Source organism: Microtus oregoni, unplaced genomic scaffold (genome assembly GCF_018167655.1).
Source record: "Microtus oregoni isolate MIOR12 unplaced genomic scaffold, Mior012 000019F_ref0000042, whole genome shotgun sequence".
Lineage (NCBI taxonomy): Eukaryota > Metazoa > Chordata > Mammalia > Rodentia > Cricetidae > Microtus > Microtus oregoni.
The window spans coordinates 2,545,465-2,561,148 of NW_024543078.1; the positions used below are offsets into that span (position 1 = coordinate 2,545,465).

General features: G+C 51.6%; 1 protein-coding gene across 1 annotated transcript; it reads right to left on the minus strand.

Annotated features, from left to right (window-relative positions):
* Positions 1–2,547: 2,547 nt before the first annotated feature.
* Positions 2,548–15,457, minus strand: Rab11b (RAB11B, member RAS oncogene family). The gene is made up of 5 exons (XM_041669003.1): positions 15,300–15,457; positions 5,393–5,588; positions 4,568–4,761; positions 4,202–4,282; positions 2,548–3,540 (listed from the first exon to the last, which is right to left on the minus strand). The coding sequence occupies exons 1-5, from the start codon at positions 15,337–15,339 to the stop codon at positions 3,395–3,397; spliced, it is 657 nt and encodes a 218-aa protein (XP_041524937.1). The 5' UTR covers positions 15,340–15,457; the 3' UTR covers positions 2,548–3,394.
* Positions 15,458–15,684: the final 227 nt, after the last annotated feature.

Sequence of the window (15,684 nt, forward strand, 5' to 3'; positions counted from 1 at the left end):
GGTTAAGAGCACTGACTGCTCTTCCAGAGGTCCTGAGTTCAATTCCCAGCAACCACATGATGGCTCACAACCATCTGTAATGAGATCCGGCGCCCTCTTCTGGTGTGTGGGAAGCAGAATGTTGTACACATAATAAATAAATTAAAAAAAAAATAAAGCAAGCAGTGAGTGACTGAGGACACCCGTTGCCTGCCTGACGTACCGCCACAGGCATGTGCATCTGCACACACATACAGACATATACCATACACACACTACAAACTCAACATATACATATAGAAAGAGATAAAGAAAAAGAGAAAGGAAGTTTATGAAGATTGGAGATGGGTCAGTGTTAAGAAAAATGGCTGCTCTACCAGAGGACCCAGGTTCAATTCCCAGCCATCGTTGGTAGCTTACAATCATCTGTAATTCCAGTTCTAGAGTAATTTGATGTCCTTTTCTGGCTTCTGTGCAACCTGCACACATGTGGTAAATAGACATACATGTGGCAAAACACACACACACATAATAGATGTTCAAAAAACAAACAAACAGAGAAAACACTCCTGAGAATGAGTAGCTAGTAAGCTGAGGATAAACATCTGCTCGGAATGCTACGCCACAGGCTCAGGATTCTTTGTACTGCACCTGCTTCCCCACAATTTTGTATCTTGGGCTTTATATTTTTATTTCTATGTAGTCCTAGCTGTCCTAGAACTTGCTACGTAGACCAGGCTGACCTCATATTCACAGAGATCCTCTTGCTTCTGCCTCCCAAGTCTGTGGGCTTTCTTGAGGTGTTCCCTTTGTTGTATGTGGGCAAGGCTTTTGTCTCTCATGTGTTGATCTTGGTGCTACTCTGTCCTGTACTGTAGTAAGCGGCATCCGTAGACGGGGCTATCGGTGACAGTTCTCCCCTAGCAGCCTACATAACTTCTGGCACTATGAAAGCCACGCAGGAAGCTTCCAGTCCAGTTCTACCTTGATTTCTCTACTTCCTGCAACCAACAATAGTGTGTTAATGTCCATGTGTGTACACTGCATGTTGGTACATTTGTGTGTGCGTACTGCATACGGGTGCATGCGTGCACATTTGTGTATATGTACACTGCACATGGGTGATTTGTGTGCAGATAGAGAAATCCTCCTAAGGACTGAGATCGAAGGCCTTTTTGAGGCAGCCCTCACTTTCCACATAGTTTGAGACAGGGTGTCTTTGTTTTACCCCTGAAGAAGCTGGCCCATGAACTTCTGTCTCTGCCTCTCATTTCCCTGACTTTGCATTGGTGACTCCAGCTTTAAGTGGGTTCTGGGATCTACTTAGTGCTGAGATCTATACTCTGTGGCACCTTCACCCAGAGCCATCTACCCAGCCCAATGACTAATTTTGATTATTTTGGTAAAAATATAGCTATGTGTTGTGGAGATCAGAGGACTTTGTAAGTTGGTTCTTTCACTGACTGGGCTCCAGGGATCACTCTTATTGCTCTCCCAGTGCCTTTGGCTTTACCTTGGCCCCCACCCATCACACCTAACCTGTCCTGCCACAGTGAAAAATAAGGTAAGTCAGCAAGCCCCATTGCCAGTCACCGTGAGCAGGGCCTTACTTAGACCTGGGCCACCTCCTGTTTGTTTCTGCTAGAACCTCACCTCACACCAGCGGCACAGGTTGTCTTCTGGCTTTTGACCCCAACTTCCTTGAGCTCTTTGAATTTTCCTTTTTTTCTTTCTTGGACAGGATCTCCTGTAGCTGAGGCTGACCTTGGACAGGAGCCACTGTGACCAGCTTAGATGAGAGAGATGTGTCTGTGACCCCCCACCCCCAGCAAGGAGGCTACATTCATCTAGAATCAAGAGGAAAGGTGCACCCAGGTTCTCTTCATCCAGAGACTAGGGCTTCTAGAACAGCTGGCTGCACTCGGGTTGTAAGGTCTCCTCCAGGGGTGGAGAAGGTCTCATCTTGTTACTATGTAGGCTTGGGGCACAGGGACAAGGGAAATGGGTCCTGGGAAGAAGCAATGAAAATCAAGAGCCTCTCATTTTGCAAGTCATTAGCGTCTTCCTCCGCCCCATCAAGTGTCAGTTCTGAGTAAAGAGAGCCACGTGGGGAGGGAACCTGATATGATCCACAGTTACCAGGCAAACCTTTGAGAGGACCCCAGATGAGAGGCCATTGTTAGCAGTAGGAGGAAATGGCAAGCCACTGCATGCTCACGCCTCCCATCCACACCAGGGGGCGCCTTCACACCTGGCAATCCTACATAAAGCTATTTGGGGGAGACAGGTATTTCTCCCTCAACTGTTCTAAACTAAGGCTGCCACTTTAGGTCGCCAGTGCTTCCTTCCTCCATACTATAGGAGCCATTTGCATAGGACTCACCTTCCCCTCCTTGGGGCCCAGGATCCTCCTCTTATAGCCTAGGACGCAAGTTCAGCAGGCCTACCCACTGCCTTCAGTGGGGACTCAACTAACCAACCTACCATTGGGGACCAGGAAAGGGGCCCCAGCTCAGGTGCAACACCTGGTGAAGAGAAAGAAGACAGAGGCTGAGTGGCAGGTTTCTGTACAGAAGTTGGCTTATACATTTTAGTAATGGGCAACAGTGCAGGGGCTGCAGGGAGAATAAGAGTTCAAGAGCTGGGGTTTGCGTAAATTTTACAAAGTGTATAAAGAATCTGTGTTTCTCTACAATAACAAAAACCAAAGGCTACAAGAGCAGTTGTATATACAAAACACGGAGATATTGCTTCACTTGCAGACAGGTTCCTGACCAGACAGGTAGACGAGACAGAGAAGGGGGAACGGGCAGGAGAGAGCGCTGCGTGCAGAGGAAGATGGAGAGGGCGGGGGTGGGGGTCTTCTCCCAGCATAAATCTACAGGCAGGAGCAGGAGTGCGCAGGCCTGGGAATGCTGGAGGCCGTGCTGGCGCTGGCTATGGTGGTGTAGGCAGGAGGCAGAGCCCAGAGTGTCCACCTGCCCAGCCCCTGATGCCTGGCTCTTCGGGTATCAGCTTAGAGAGGGTTTGGGGTGGGGATGCAGGGCCAGCTGGGTCAACTGGCCAGAGAGGGAAGGAGGTGATCCCTGGAGTCTGTCACAGAAAACAGGAGAAGCCGGCTCTTTCCACTCATCTTCCTCACCTCTGGAAAGCCCTGTCCATCCTACCAACCTCCCCACCCTGTCAAGATGCCCACAATACCGAAGAGCAGTACATAAGCAAGGGACTTCTAGCTTCTCTCAAGCAGGCAGGACAGGAGAGGCCACTTGACTCCTGCTCCTCTTGGGTCAGTGGGCTGGCAAGAGGAGGGTGGGAGCAGCCTGTCCTAGAGGGACAAGGGAGGGGCCGGGAGGACACTGGAGGGGCTGGCCAAGGACTGAGGACGTGCACGCACGCTGGGTGGAGCGCAGGGTGGTCACAGGTTCTGGCAGCACTGTAGCTTACTGGGTTTCTGTCCATCGGTGGTGGGTGGTACACTGATGTCCACCACGTTGTTGCCAGGGGACTCATCATGGGCCGCACGGTCGGCAATTTGCTTCTGCGACACAATGCGGTAGATCTCTGCAACAGGAGGGTGTAGTGAGCGCAGTGTGTCCCTCAACCTGATAGAGTCACCTGGGAGAAGCGCCTCTGTACAAGCCTATATAGGGGCTCGTGATGACTTAACTGACAAAGGCAGGACCATGGAGGGGGATGCTTGACTGTGTTCAATGTGTTCATTGTGATAACGGGACCAGCTTTTGCAAGTACCTTGGAGTATTTTATCACAGCAACAGGAAACAAAGACAATTCCTACCATGCTGTATCACGGTAAAACAGTGTTGGGGGCTGGGCTCCTGGAGGTTCAAAGACAATTCCTACCAGGCATATCACGGTAAAACAGTGTTGGGGGCTGGGCTCCTGGAGGTTCAAAGACAATTCCTACCAGGCATATCACGGTAAAACAGTGTTGGGGGCTGGGCTCCTGGAGGTTCCCTGGCACAGCCAAGTGGGCAGGGGCAAGTCACAGAACTGGTCCTAGCTAGCCCAGGCTGCTGTTCCTTCCTTCCCCTGAAGCCCCAGAAGGGTCTATCACAGGCACTCGGGTGAGGACCTCTGTGTCCATGTGCCAGCAAGGGCTAGATATGTCTGGACTCTGTGGGGCATGGAAGGTCTGAACTGGGTTTACAGTGCACCTGCACACTGGGTACTGTCCTTAGAGCCATGCAGACACTGGGCCCACCTGTGAGGATGTTCTTGAATGCTTCCTCTACATTGGTGGAATCCAAGGCTGAGGTCTCAATGAAAGACAAGTTGTTCTTTTCTGGAAAAGAGAAAATTGTCTCCTGGATCTGGCTCCCACAGCCTTCTCCCCACACCCCTTTCTAGGACTATACCTGCCCACCTGCCTAAACCATATAAGAAGAACTGCTGCTAGTGGGTGGGGCCAAGAGGTTAACTTAACTGCTCAGGGACAAAGGCTGAACAAAGGCACTATGACCATGAACCAAACCTTGACACTGGAGGAGGTGGGTACCCGACTTCTCTGAATCCATCAGTTTGGTTTCCAGCACAGTCCCACCGACTGGCATGTCCACCACAAGCTCACCTGCAAAGGCACGGGCCTCGTCAGTGGGCACAGCCCGAAGGTGGCGCAGATCACTCTTGTTGCCCACCAGCATGATGACGATGTTGCTGTCCGCATGATCCCGCAGCTCCTTCAGCCAGCGCTCCACATTCTCATATGTCAAGTGCTTGGCGATGTCATACACCAGCAGTGCACCCACTGCACCACGGTAGTACCTGCAGAGTAGGTGCAGCATGAACCTCGGCCTGCAGGGCAGCAGCCTCATGGGAACCCTGGGGGACAGTGGCCTCATATCTTTGAAGGAGGCCCTACACAAGTGGGAGAGGCTGAGAAGGTTTTGGGGCTCAAGGCTAGAAGACACTCCAAGGCCATCAACAGAAGGAGAGTATATAGCAGCTGTGTGGAAGTGCCAATGCCCCCTGTACAGACAGACCATTTGCATCCTGTGGAGATGAAGGACCAAAGGGAATGCAAAGCATAGCAAATGAGGGGACGGGACAGCCAGGGGCTAAGGGTGCATAAGAGGTTGGCTAGGTGGTCGGCAATTGGGGGGCTAGGAGATGATGACGCCAGGACAGGAAAGCAGGTAGGCTGCCTGGGCGGGGTTGGACTAGAATGGAGGGCCTAAGCCAGACTCTCAGTCTACCCAGTAAAAACCTCAGTGCCAGGTTATGCCCCAGGCTGGGTACTGGTCTGCCTGTGGGTCCCACAGCTCTCGGGGTACCCTTCTGTTTCTTGATCTAGGTCTCCACACTCCAGTCCAGCCTCTACATACCCTTACTAAGCTCCCATGTCATAGGCCAAACAGCCCTGCTATCTCCATGTCTTAACTCTGGCTAAACTCACGCAGAGGTAATGGCACGGTAGCGCTCCTGGCCGGCAGTATCCCAGATCTGAGCCTTGATGGTCTTGCCGTCCACCTGAATGCTGCGAGTGGCAAACTCCACGCCGATGGTGCTCTTGCTCTCTAGGTTGAACTCGTTTCTGGTGAAGCGTGACAGCAGGTTGCTTTTGCCCACTCCTGAGTCCCCGATAAGCACCACTTGGGGGCAGGGCGAGAGGGAGGAGAGGTAAGGATCTGGAGCACCCAATGTTTCCCACATCCACCCACAAAACCTATATGGTGGCTCCCTGGTTTCTGCCATCCCCAGACACCCTGGTAACACACAGGAAATGGAAGCTTCAGAAACAGTCAGCACAGACACCTTTGCCTGTCTCTTGTCCTCAGAGAAAGGCTGTCCCAGTTAGGAGATAGGGACATCCCCAGGCCACGCTGCACAGAGGATGACCTGAGATTCACCAACCCAGCGCCTGACGGCTGAGTAATCAAGAATGGCCACAGAAAGCTCTAGAGCTGAGTGACCCTTACCCTCTCTGGGTACGTGTGTGAACAGAAGGCAGTAGGCTATTTGCAAGGTGAGAATGAAGTACAGCGAGTCAGGACCTGGCCAGTGCGGTACCCAGGGGCACAGCGGAGCATTTGTCATCGTCACTGTGCCTTTGTTCTGGGCACGGGACAGTCAGCATTCGGCAGGGTTAATACCTATTACAGTCTGTCTATCTGGTGTTTGAAGTGATAGAAAACAATACTCCTCCCCTTGTCCAAGCTTCTCCAGCTGCTTCAGATAAACAAACCCTTGTCCGCCTGTTTCATGAGCAGCAGGAACATGTGTTCTGGCTGCAGACTACACAGGGCTGGCCACCATTCCTGCCTGAGGTGAGGATTACTGTACTCGGTGCTCCTAGACGGTCCCATCACTGTCATGTCTTTAGTAGGTACAGATGTCAGTGTGTATGACTTCCTTCTTACTAAACGCTGGCCATATAACATGACAGGGAGAAAAGGTCTCTATCTAGCCCTGTGTGTTACTCCTTTGAAGCGGGAGCCAATCACTACAATGCAAACCAGTGCTGCAGCTCAGGTGGCAGAGCGTCTGCCTACCATGGGTTTAATCTCCAGCACTGCATAAACTGGGCATGGTGGTACATGCCTGTTATCCCAGCACTTAGGAAGATCAGAGATCCAAGATCATGACAGCACATGCCTTTAATCCCAACACTCAAGACAAGCCAGCCTTGTCTACATATCAAGTGCCAGGACATTCAAAGCTGCACAGTGAAACCCTGTCTCAAAAAAGTTATGCCCTGCCCCCAACAACAAAAAAAACTCAAGGTCAGCCTTGGTTACAAGACAAATCTGAAGCAAGCCTGGGCTACATAAGACATTGTCTCAAAACAGAAATCTATTCCAGAATGGCTATCAGGACAACAGAGCTCGGAGAGATAAGGTGTTGCAGGTGAAAGCTCCCCATGACACAGGGCATGACAACAGACAAGGAATATGCAGTGGAACTGACCGGTGCCAGGCTGTAAAGTGAGCCCTAACCTGCAGCTCTGGGGTGGGGCCTGGCCCTGAGCAGGCTGTCCTTAGACCCAGGATCCACCATGCATGTGCTCACGGTTCTGTACCTACATGTGCATGTGCTCACATGAATACAATGCAGATACCTTAGCCAGAAATCTTGTGGCCCCTGAAGGCAGAGATGTGGGACTCTGCAGCTGAGGGTGGGCCTACAGGAGAGCCACGGGGGCGGCAGGTGTGGGTATTCACCCAGGATCAGGATCCCAGCCAAGGAGAGACAGGCATGGTTGTACCACAGACTGAGCCTGAGCTCATGGCCACACTGAGTGGCTGAAAGGTAAGCACTGGGGGGCTGGAGAGATGGCTCAGGGGTTAAGAGCACTGATTGCTCTTCCAAAGGTCCTGAGTTCAATTCCCAGCAACCACATACATGGTGGCTCACAACCATCTATAATGAGATCTGGTGCCCTCTTCTGGCATACAAACATGCATGGAAGGAATGTTGTATACAAAATAAATAAATAAATCTTTAAAAAAAAAAAAAGGTAAGCACTGGGGAGAGTTCGCAGGAGGAACCAGGCCCAATATGTAGCACCTTTCCCCTCCCTACAACCACACTGAGGGGCTCAGCCTACATGCTCTGATCTCTCTCCTGAAAAGAATATTTTTGTGGGGGTGGAGGGAAGTTAAGAGGACAGCGGGACAGGTTCTCAGGTGTAGCCCTCCTTATCTCTAACTTCCTGTCCCTGCCTCCTAAGTGCTGGAATTACAGGAGTTTACCGTAGGGCCCTGGTCTCCCTTATTCCTGGGGTGCATTCATGGGGACAGTTTATGATCAGCTAACTAAGCTTCCTGTGTGTTTCTGTGCTCTCCCTGCCCCGCCTGGTGGTTAGCTGCAGGGCATTTACTCCATTGTTAATATGGTAATTTCCCACCTGCCTGGGCGGAGATCCTTGTGCAGCAGTTAGGTAGATAAGGACTTCCCCAATTCTGAATAAATGGGCATTTGGCTGAACTCCTTTCGAGTGACCCTGGTCTCTCTGTGTGTTCTTTCAATCTCCAGGCCCTCGCTCGACTCGCGTTCGGTACAGTGGTGCGCGAACTGTACCGAGGGTGTAACACAAAATCGGGTGTTACAGTTTACTAAGAGGCCAGGCTAAGAATACGCTCTCTTGATGCCTTACCACTCTAGGTATTGCCCTGATTTTCTCCTTTCTGTACACCTAACTCCTAGAAAGTTCTATCTATACTTCTGTCTCTACCTCCACTTCTCCTGGACCCCATAGGCCCCAAACTGAACAACATAGTTATCCAGGGTCTGGGGAGTAGGAGGGGCGTCCACCTTGGGATCAGGACCCCATGGTGTGGGTAGGGCTGTACAGCCCTGAGCTGAGTCACTGGCCCTGTGCTCCTGGGTGAGGAGCACACCATGGGAAGAGCCCTCCTCCTACACTGCTCTTCCTGTGTTTCGCTGACCCCACACTGCCTCCCCATCTTACAACTGCTGCAGGCTGTCCTTCTACCTGAAAACACGAGGGAGCACAGGACCGGATTCCCAGGTGACCCTCTCCAGGCTGAGGCTGGTGTGCCCTCCCCTTTATATCCCCAGACAGAACCCCAGCACTTCAAGTCAGCACAACAGATTACAGTGTCCTGGTCACCTCACCAGGTTACCATCCCCACCTTCCTAGCCTAGTCAATAACTCAATCAACTTGGAAGATACTCAGATCAACAATTTAAAATCATCTTCAGTCCTTTCTTCCTCTCATACTCTAGGGTTAATATATATATTTATATATATATTATATATATTTCATTTCTTTTGAGATAGGGTCTCAGGCTGAGGCTGGCTTCCAATTCACTATGTAACTGAGAAATACTTAGATTGTCCTACAAATTCACACTGGTGTATGTGATGCTGGGGATGGAACCCATGGTCTCGTGAATTGAGCTACATCCTTAGTCCTGTGTGTGTACTTGTCTATATGAATTCAATTGTGTGTGTGTGTGTCTGTGTGTCTGAGTGTGTGGTGTGTTCGTAGATGTCTGCTCATTACCACCTCCCAAGGCCAGGCCACCATCTCACAGGATCAGTCTTTTCTTGGGGTCCCAGCCAAAAGCTTGTACTCCTCACAGCCACAAGAAGTCACCTGTGAGCACTAGCACTGCACTGTCTGTCTGCCCAGGACACAGACAGAATGATGACTCCCAAGTCCCTAAGAATCAAAGCCCAGGTCCTCCCTGGGGCCCACGAGGCATGGCACTACATGCCTTGAAGCATCTTTCCTTCCCTTCCTCAGTATCTGACATGCTGCAGCCGGCTTCATGGGCTCCTTGCTCTGCCCCAACACACCAGGCAGTCCTGCCTCAGGACCTTTACACAGAACCATTCTTTCTCTGGCCCCACCTCACCTCTTTGTGAGCGCCTTGGCTGCCCAGAAGATCCTCCCCACACCTATTACAATCCTACTTTCCCGACCCTCCCCATTCTCTGTTCTAGCTCTCCTTCACAGCTCGTGCCACCCGCACATGTCGGGTTCGCGCGTGCCTTTTCCTGTGGCTAGTCTGCCCCATAAGCATGACTCCTGGACAGCCTTGTTCCTTGCTGTATCCTCGGGCCTGGCACACGGTAAGTGCCAACAAATGTCTGTGGAATGAATCAACAAACCCCATCTACCTCATCTGACCCCAGACATGCCTGGATCAACCTGGGAAAATGCCCAGGTCAGCCCCCTCAGGGCACAGGTGAAGATGAGGCAAAACCCATATTACCTTCTCGGTTGGCTGCTTTAGACCCAAGAATCATAAGACTCAGGCAAGCACAGTGGTACATACCTATAATTCCAGGACTCAGGGGGCTGTAGAAGGAGAACCATGAATTTAAGGGCAGCCTGGGCTATAGTACAAATTCAAGGCTAGCTTGAGCTACATTTTGAGTTCCTGTTTCCAAGGACAAACAGTAGTGGCAATGCGGCTCAGTTAGTAGAGCGCCTGTCTGCGTATGCACAAAGCCCTGGGTTTGGTCCCCAGCACCACAGTAAACTGGGTGTGGTGGGCATAAAGCCAAGCCTAGTGCCGTGCCCTGGAATTACTCTGGAGGCGGAGGCAGAAGTTGTTCAGGTCATCCCTGGCTACATAGTGAGTCTGGGGAAACCCTAGGCTTCATGAGACCCTTAAAAAAACAAAAGGAGGGGCTGGAGAGATGGCTCAGAGGTTAAGAGCACTGCCTGCTCTTCTAAGGGTCCTGAGTTCAATTCCCAGCAACCACATGGTGGCTCACAACCATCTGTAATGGGGTCTGGTGCCCTCTTCTGGCCTTGCAGGAGGCATACAACAAATTATGTATTATTATGTATATTGTATACATAATAAATAAATAAATATTTAAAAAAAAAAAAAAGAGCCTGGTGTGGTGGCTCAGACCTTTAATCCTAGCACTCAGGAAGAGGACCCAGGCCAGCTACATAGTGAGATCTTACCTCAAAATAAAACAACAACAAAAATCCCCACAAAAACAAAACTACAAAATTAGCAAACAACTTCAACAAACAAGCAAAAAACAAAACCCCACAAACAGATTCACAAGAGGGAGAACAAAAAGAGGCTGTGGAGATAGCATATACTATTTCACACAGCCCATTTTACAAAAAAGGAAACTGAGGTTCAGAGGAGGAATGTTATAATCAGGGTGTGGCGGCAAAGCAGGAGTCAAGGCCTGTGTTTATCTGCAGACTTGTCCCCACTTCCCAATTCCATTTACCAAGCAACCTCTGTCCAGAGCAACTTGTCTGGGAAGTTGTCTAAGCAGAATCTGAATTCAGACTTCTGGAACAAGGCCTTCCGTTCCATCTCATCTCACATCTGGACTGCCATTTTCCCGTTATCGCTGGCATACAACTCAGGGGTCCTGGTTCTACTTCTGGAAGCAGTGAATCCCAGTGCACCTTAGCCTACCACCTGGACACCCTTCAGGGAGAGCCAACAAACTCCTGCTCAGTTTTCAAGATCCAACAGTATATGAGACTCCTCAGGAGTTCAGGCTTCTCCTCTCCAAGAAGAGTATCATACAGCCTGGTCCACAAGTCATGTGACGACAGGCTCAGCATCCTCCTGAGACCAGTATAAGCATGTTAAGTTCAGAGAAAGAGATGAAGTGAGACAAGAAAGGAGTCAAGGACCCCCCAATCCTGCTGGCTCCTGGGCCACATGGACCAAGCTGGACGGCCGGAATCACTCTCCACAGCATCTACCTCCTCACTTCCTTCCCACAGGAATGACATGGAAAATCCCGCTCTGCTCAGGTCTCTCACACCCTCTCTGTCCTCTCAGCCGTGCCTCTGTTGCACAGCCTTCCGGACCCTTGGCCACAGCAGCTGCACTGTGACCAGGACTGGACCTTGGGTCAAGCTTGTGCCCAAATGCCTCATGAGCCTAGGTTTAAGCAAATTCTCAGAGCAACCCCAGGGAAAGACACAATGTCAATAATCCCACTGCAGTTGGGGATACTCAACCCAGAGACTAATTCCCAGTTCAAGGTTACCCACTGAGAAAGTTGAGGGTCACAGATCATGCCCAGGCGAACAGCAGGAAGGCTAGGCTGCTCAGGACATCCCTGGCACAGGGTGACTGATATACCAGAGTGGTGACTTGGCTGCCTCTGCGTGTATGATGGGTATGAAAATGGCTTTGTCAAGAAAACAAGTGATTGGTTGTCTTGGGAAAATAATAAGACCTTGAGGACACAGCCCCCAGCATTTCCAAAGAAGTCTGTGGCCTTGCTGGCGAGGAAATGGTCCCCCTGGATATGCCATTTGGCGTGCTGAGCAGGCAAGCCCAGTTGGCAAAAACAAAGGTCTGGCACCTCTCAGGAGCCCTGGACACTGCAGTCTATCCCATGACAGGGTAGCACCCCTGGAGCCTCCCATGTTCAGGCTGACTGAGCAGCTATTCAGTGTAGGGAAGAAGGTGTCCTCTAGGAAGTGGACCCTTACCATCCCAGACTCCAGGGACTGGCACAGGGATACATTCTTGCCTCAATTATTCTTCAGGGCTAGTGGGAGTCACTTGCATAGCAGGCCTGGTAGGCATGGTGCCTAGCCTGGTGTGCTTGGCAGAAGGGTGTAAGTTCTAGTGCTAGCCTTGTCTGTCCCTGGAGTCGAGTCATTCTATGTCCTTGGGCAAGGGTGGGCACAACCCAAAGAGCAGGGTCCACAACTTCTCACATGACCTGTTTCCTTGAAAACTAACTGGCTAGGAATTCTGGGAAAGGAGTCGGAGGATGGAGCCTAGGTGATCCCAGTGTAGAACCCCTAACTTAACGTTCCTCTGAAGAGAAGTCGGGAGTATCCCTGGGGATCCACCAGCAAGCTGAGAAAATGGCCAGCGGCTGACAGGAGGACATGCTGGGTGAATAAACTTGAGGATCTATTATTAGGTACAAATAAATAACCTTGCTCCTGGGGCAGAAGAGACTATTTATGGAGGAAAACAAATGGCATGTGGCCACCACTCTGAGGACCTCTTGGCCTTCTCCATAAGATTAAGGGAGCCAATGTATGATGGGACTGCCAAAAACGTGTGTGTGTGAACAGCCACTGTCTCAAGCAAAGACTTGTGGCTCTCTATGTCAAGGAACGGTGACCAATGCCTAGGGTAAGGAGGTGGGGACAGGCAAGGTTGGTTGAGCACAGGGAATTGGGGGTGGGGTGAGGCATCAGAGAGAGCCACATAGACACAAGATCAGTCTTTGTCAACACTTCTAGTACAACTGCAGATTTTTTTGTTTTGTTTTGTTTTTCTTGAGACAAGATCTCACTATGTAGCCTAGACTGCCCTTGGCCTCATCTTCTTGCCACTGAATATGAGATACTTCTCTAAGGCTGACCAGGTCACCACCCTTGTCTTGATGGCTGGCTGGCCGTAGGCCTGGGCTTCTGGGCTGTGGGTCTCAGAAGGCACTGGCAGGGGCAGAGTATTCACATTCTGGGGGACCTGCGCCTGCAAGCAAGTGAAGTGATTGATGAGACAGTTTGCCTGCTGCTAGCTCTCTTCCCTTCTAATTCCCTAGCATTCCCTTTTGTAATTTAAGAGCTTGAAAATCTGAATGACAAGGACAAAGGTTAAAGGGTCCTCAGACGAGCTTTAAACCAAGGTGAGCATTGGCGGGATGCTGATCTTGGCAGTTAGGCAGCTACTACAACTAACTGAAGAAGGCACCTGCCAGACCAGGAAAGGAGGCCAGTGGGGGAGGGCGGCAGGGCAGGCAGGCACTCCCCATGCCAGCTGCTGCAGGAACTGATTGGTGTTTCCAGGAAGTGAGCTCTGGAGACAAGTAACAGGAATGGCAATGGAGCTCCATCGCCCCTGACCTAGTAACTGCTCTTCTGGGAATGCACATCAAGGAAACAGCCCACAGGGCAAAGAGAAGACTTGGGCACACATTCAATGCCAGGCTATTTATAACAGCAGAAGGTCGAAAACAAGCAGGGATGACCACAGATGCTGAATGAGCTGACTTGAAGGGAAAAGATCCCCTGCCCTCCCTGACGCTTCTTCAAGAGTGGGCTGAGTGGGGACGGCCCCTGCCACAGCAGGACTTGAGTATGTTCCACCAGTAACTAAAGAGCCTTTCAAATCTCTGGTCTTCTGGTCCAAAGTCCCTTCAAATCGTCCTCTGCCTCTAGATGAAACCTAGAGCCTAACAGCTGCTAACCAGTCTCACGTCTGGACAAAGCTCATCTGCTGTATGGTACTATGTGGTAACTTTATCTTTGCAGAAGTCTGTCTTGCCCTACAAGTCTTTTGTCACATGGCTATTCCAGCTACCTCCACAATCCCAAGATGCCAAGGCTGGCTTTGAGCACTAGGCTACACTTCCAGAAGGGCAACAGTGTGTCCCTTGAGTACCCAGGAGTTAGCTCTCACAGCCAGCCACTGTCAGCTGGGGACTCTAGAATAGGACGGGACCAAAAAGTCACAGTGCCTGAGATCCCTAAACACACTCACCAGAGAAATAAAAGACCTCAGGAACTTGGGTGCGCGCGCACCAGGTTGGAAAACTCTTCCTGTGGGTTGGATGTGTATGTATTGAAGAGAGGTTGGACACTTGTTTGTTCCAGGTTTAAGCTGCAAGGCTTGCCCCAAAGCTCACACCGGTGCTAAGTGGCAAAAATCCACAAAGAGCTCAAACCTGCTCCACCCTTAGGAACTTGTGTAGACCAAGCTTGCTTGCCTTGACCTCACAGAGCTGTTTGCTTCAGCTTCCTCCTGAGTGCTGAAATTAAAGGTGTGTGCCATCACACCCGTCCAAATTACATTATTTATTTTGTGTGCATGTATGTGTGTGGGCTCATGTGACATGGAGTACACATAGGGACAGAGGACAACTTGCAGACTCTTCACCATGTAGGCCCCAAGACTCAACTCAAGTTGTCAGGCTTGGCAGCATACACCGATACTTGCTGAGCTATCTCACTAGGTTCAGGTTGGCTTTGAAACAGAAAAGGATCCTCTTGCCTTCAACTCTGAGTACTGGGATTCCAGATATGCACCGCTACAGACCTGTTTCCTGGATAATATGGACTGTATAAACTCAGAGGATTAAAGGGGATCATTGTTATAAAGTCTCAGATAGTGTGCATACCGGGTCAATGTCATCCACGCGTGTCCTTTTCTTTGAGAAAGGGTTACAGTAAACCAGGCTGGCCTCCGCACTTCTGATTGTCCCACCTTTGCCTCCCAAATGCAGGCCTCCCAAGGTCTGCATCACTCAAGGCTTTTGCGGTGCTGGCGATAAATGCCAGGGCTTTGTGCATGCTACCGCTAGGCAAGCTATCTACCAGCTGGACTACATCTCCATCACTTACCCAGAGTTTGAACTAGTGCTGCACACACTGGTACCGTCCCCCCCAATTCCAAGGCACCACAATTTAGGGTTCCAGCACATGACCTAGGCTCCACCCCAAGGCAGGCCCCACCCTAACAGACCAATCAGAATTCTTGGGCACGCCCACAATTTCCTCCAACTGCCCTAACCCCACCTGTAACCCTGCTTTCAACTCAGCCCGCCCGCCAAACCCAGGGAAGCCCCGCCCCCAGGAGCCCCGCCCCAACGGCCTCTCCTACCACTCGGGGCTCCACCCCCCCAGGCCCCGGCCCCGCCCCGGCGCATCCGGGGTCCGTAGGCCTCTTAGAGCCTCCGTCTTCTCAACGCTGGGCTCTCGGGCCCGAAGCCTGGCGAGCTCGGCTTGCAGCGGCTCCCTCCGCCTCCCTAGCCTGGACAGGCCCCGCCGAAGCCCCGGGCTCCACCCTGAGCCGTCTCGCCCGGCAGCGCGGTGGCGGCCCTCCCGCGGCTACCGCGCCCTTGCCCGTCTGTACTGCACCGAGCGCACCTTTGAATAGGTAGTCGTACTCGTCGTCCCGGGTCCCCATTGTCCTGGCGCTTCCGGCGGGATCGGCGACTCCGCAGCCCCACCACAAACACCCGACGGGGGCGGAACCGGCGCCGCGCAGAGCGGCGGTCCGACGGCCAGTCAACGGTGAAAGTGGTGGTGACAGGCACCCGGGCCAGCCAATCACACTCAGGAGTCGAGCTCAGAGGGGCGGGACGCCCCTGGGGTCCGCCCTTCTAGCCCTCGGTCTCCTGGAGAAAGGCGGAAGGAATGCGGACCTTTTCGAATTGACAGACTCAGCAGCCTATCAGAAGCAGGTGTAGAAAGGCGGGGCGGAAGACTTGAACAATGAAGCGGATTGACGGAGTGCGCAACCAATGGGGAA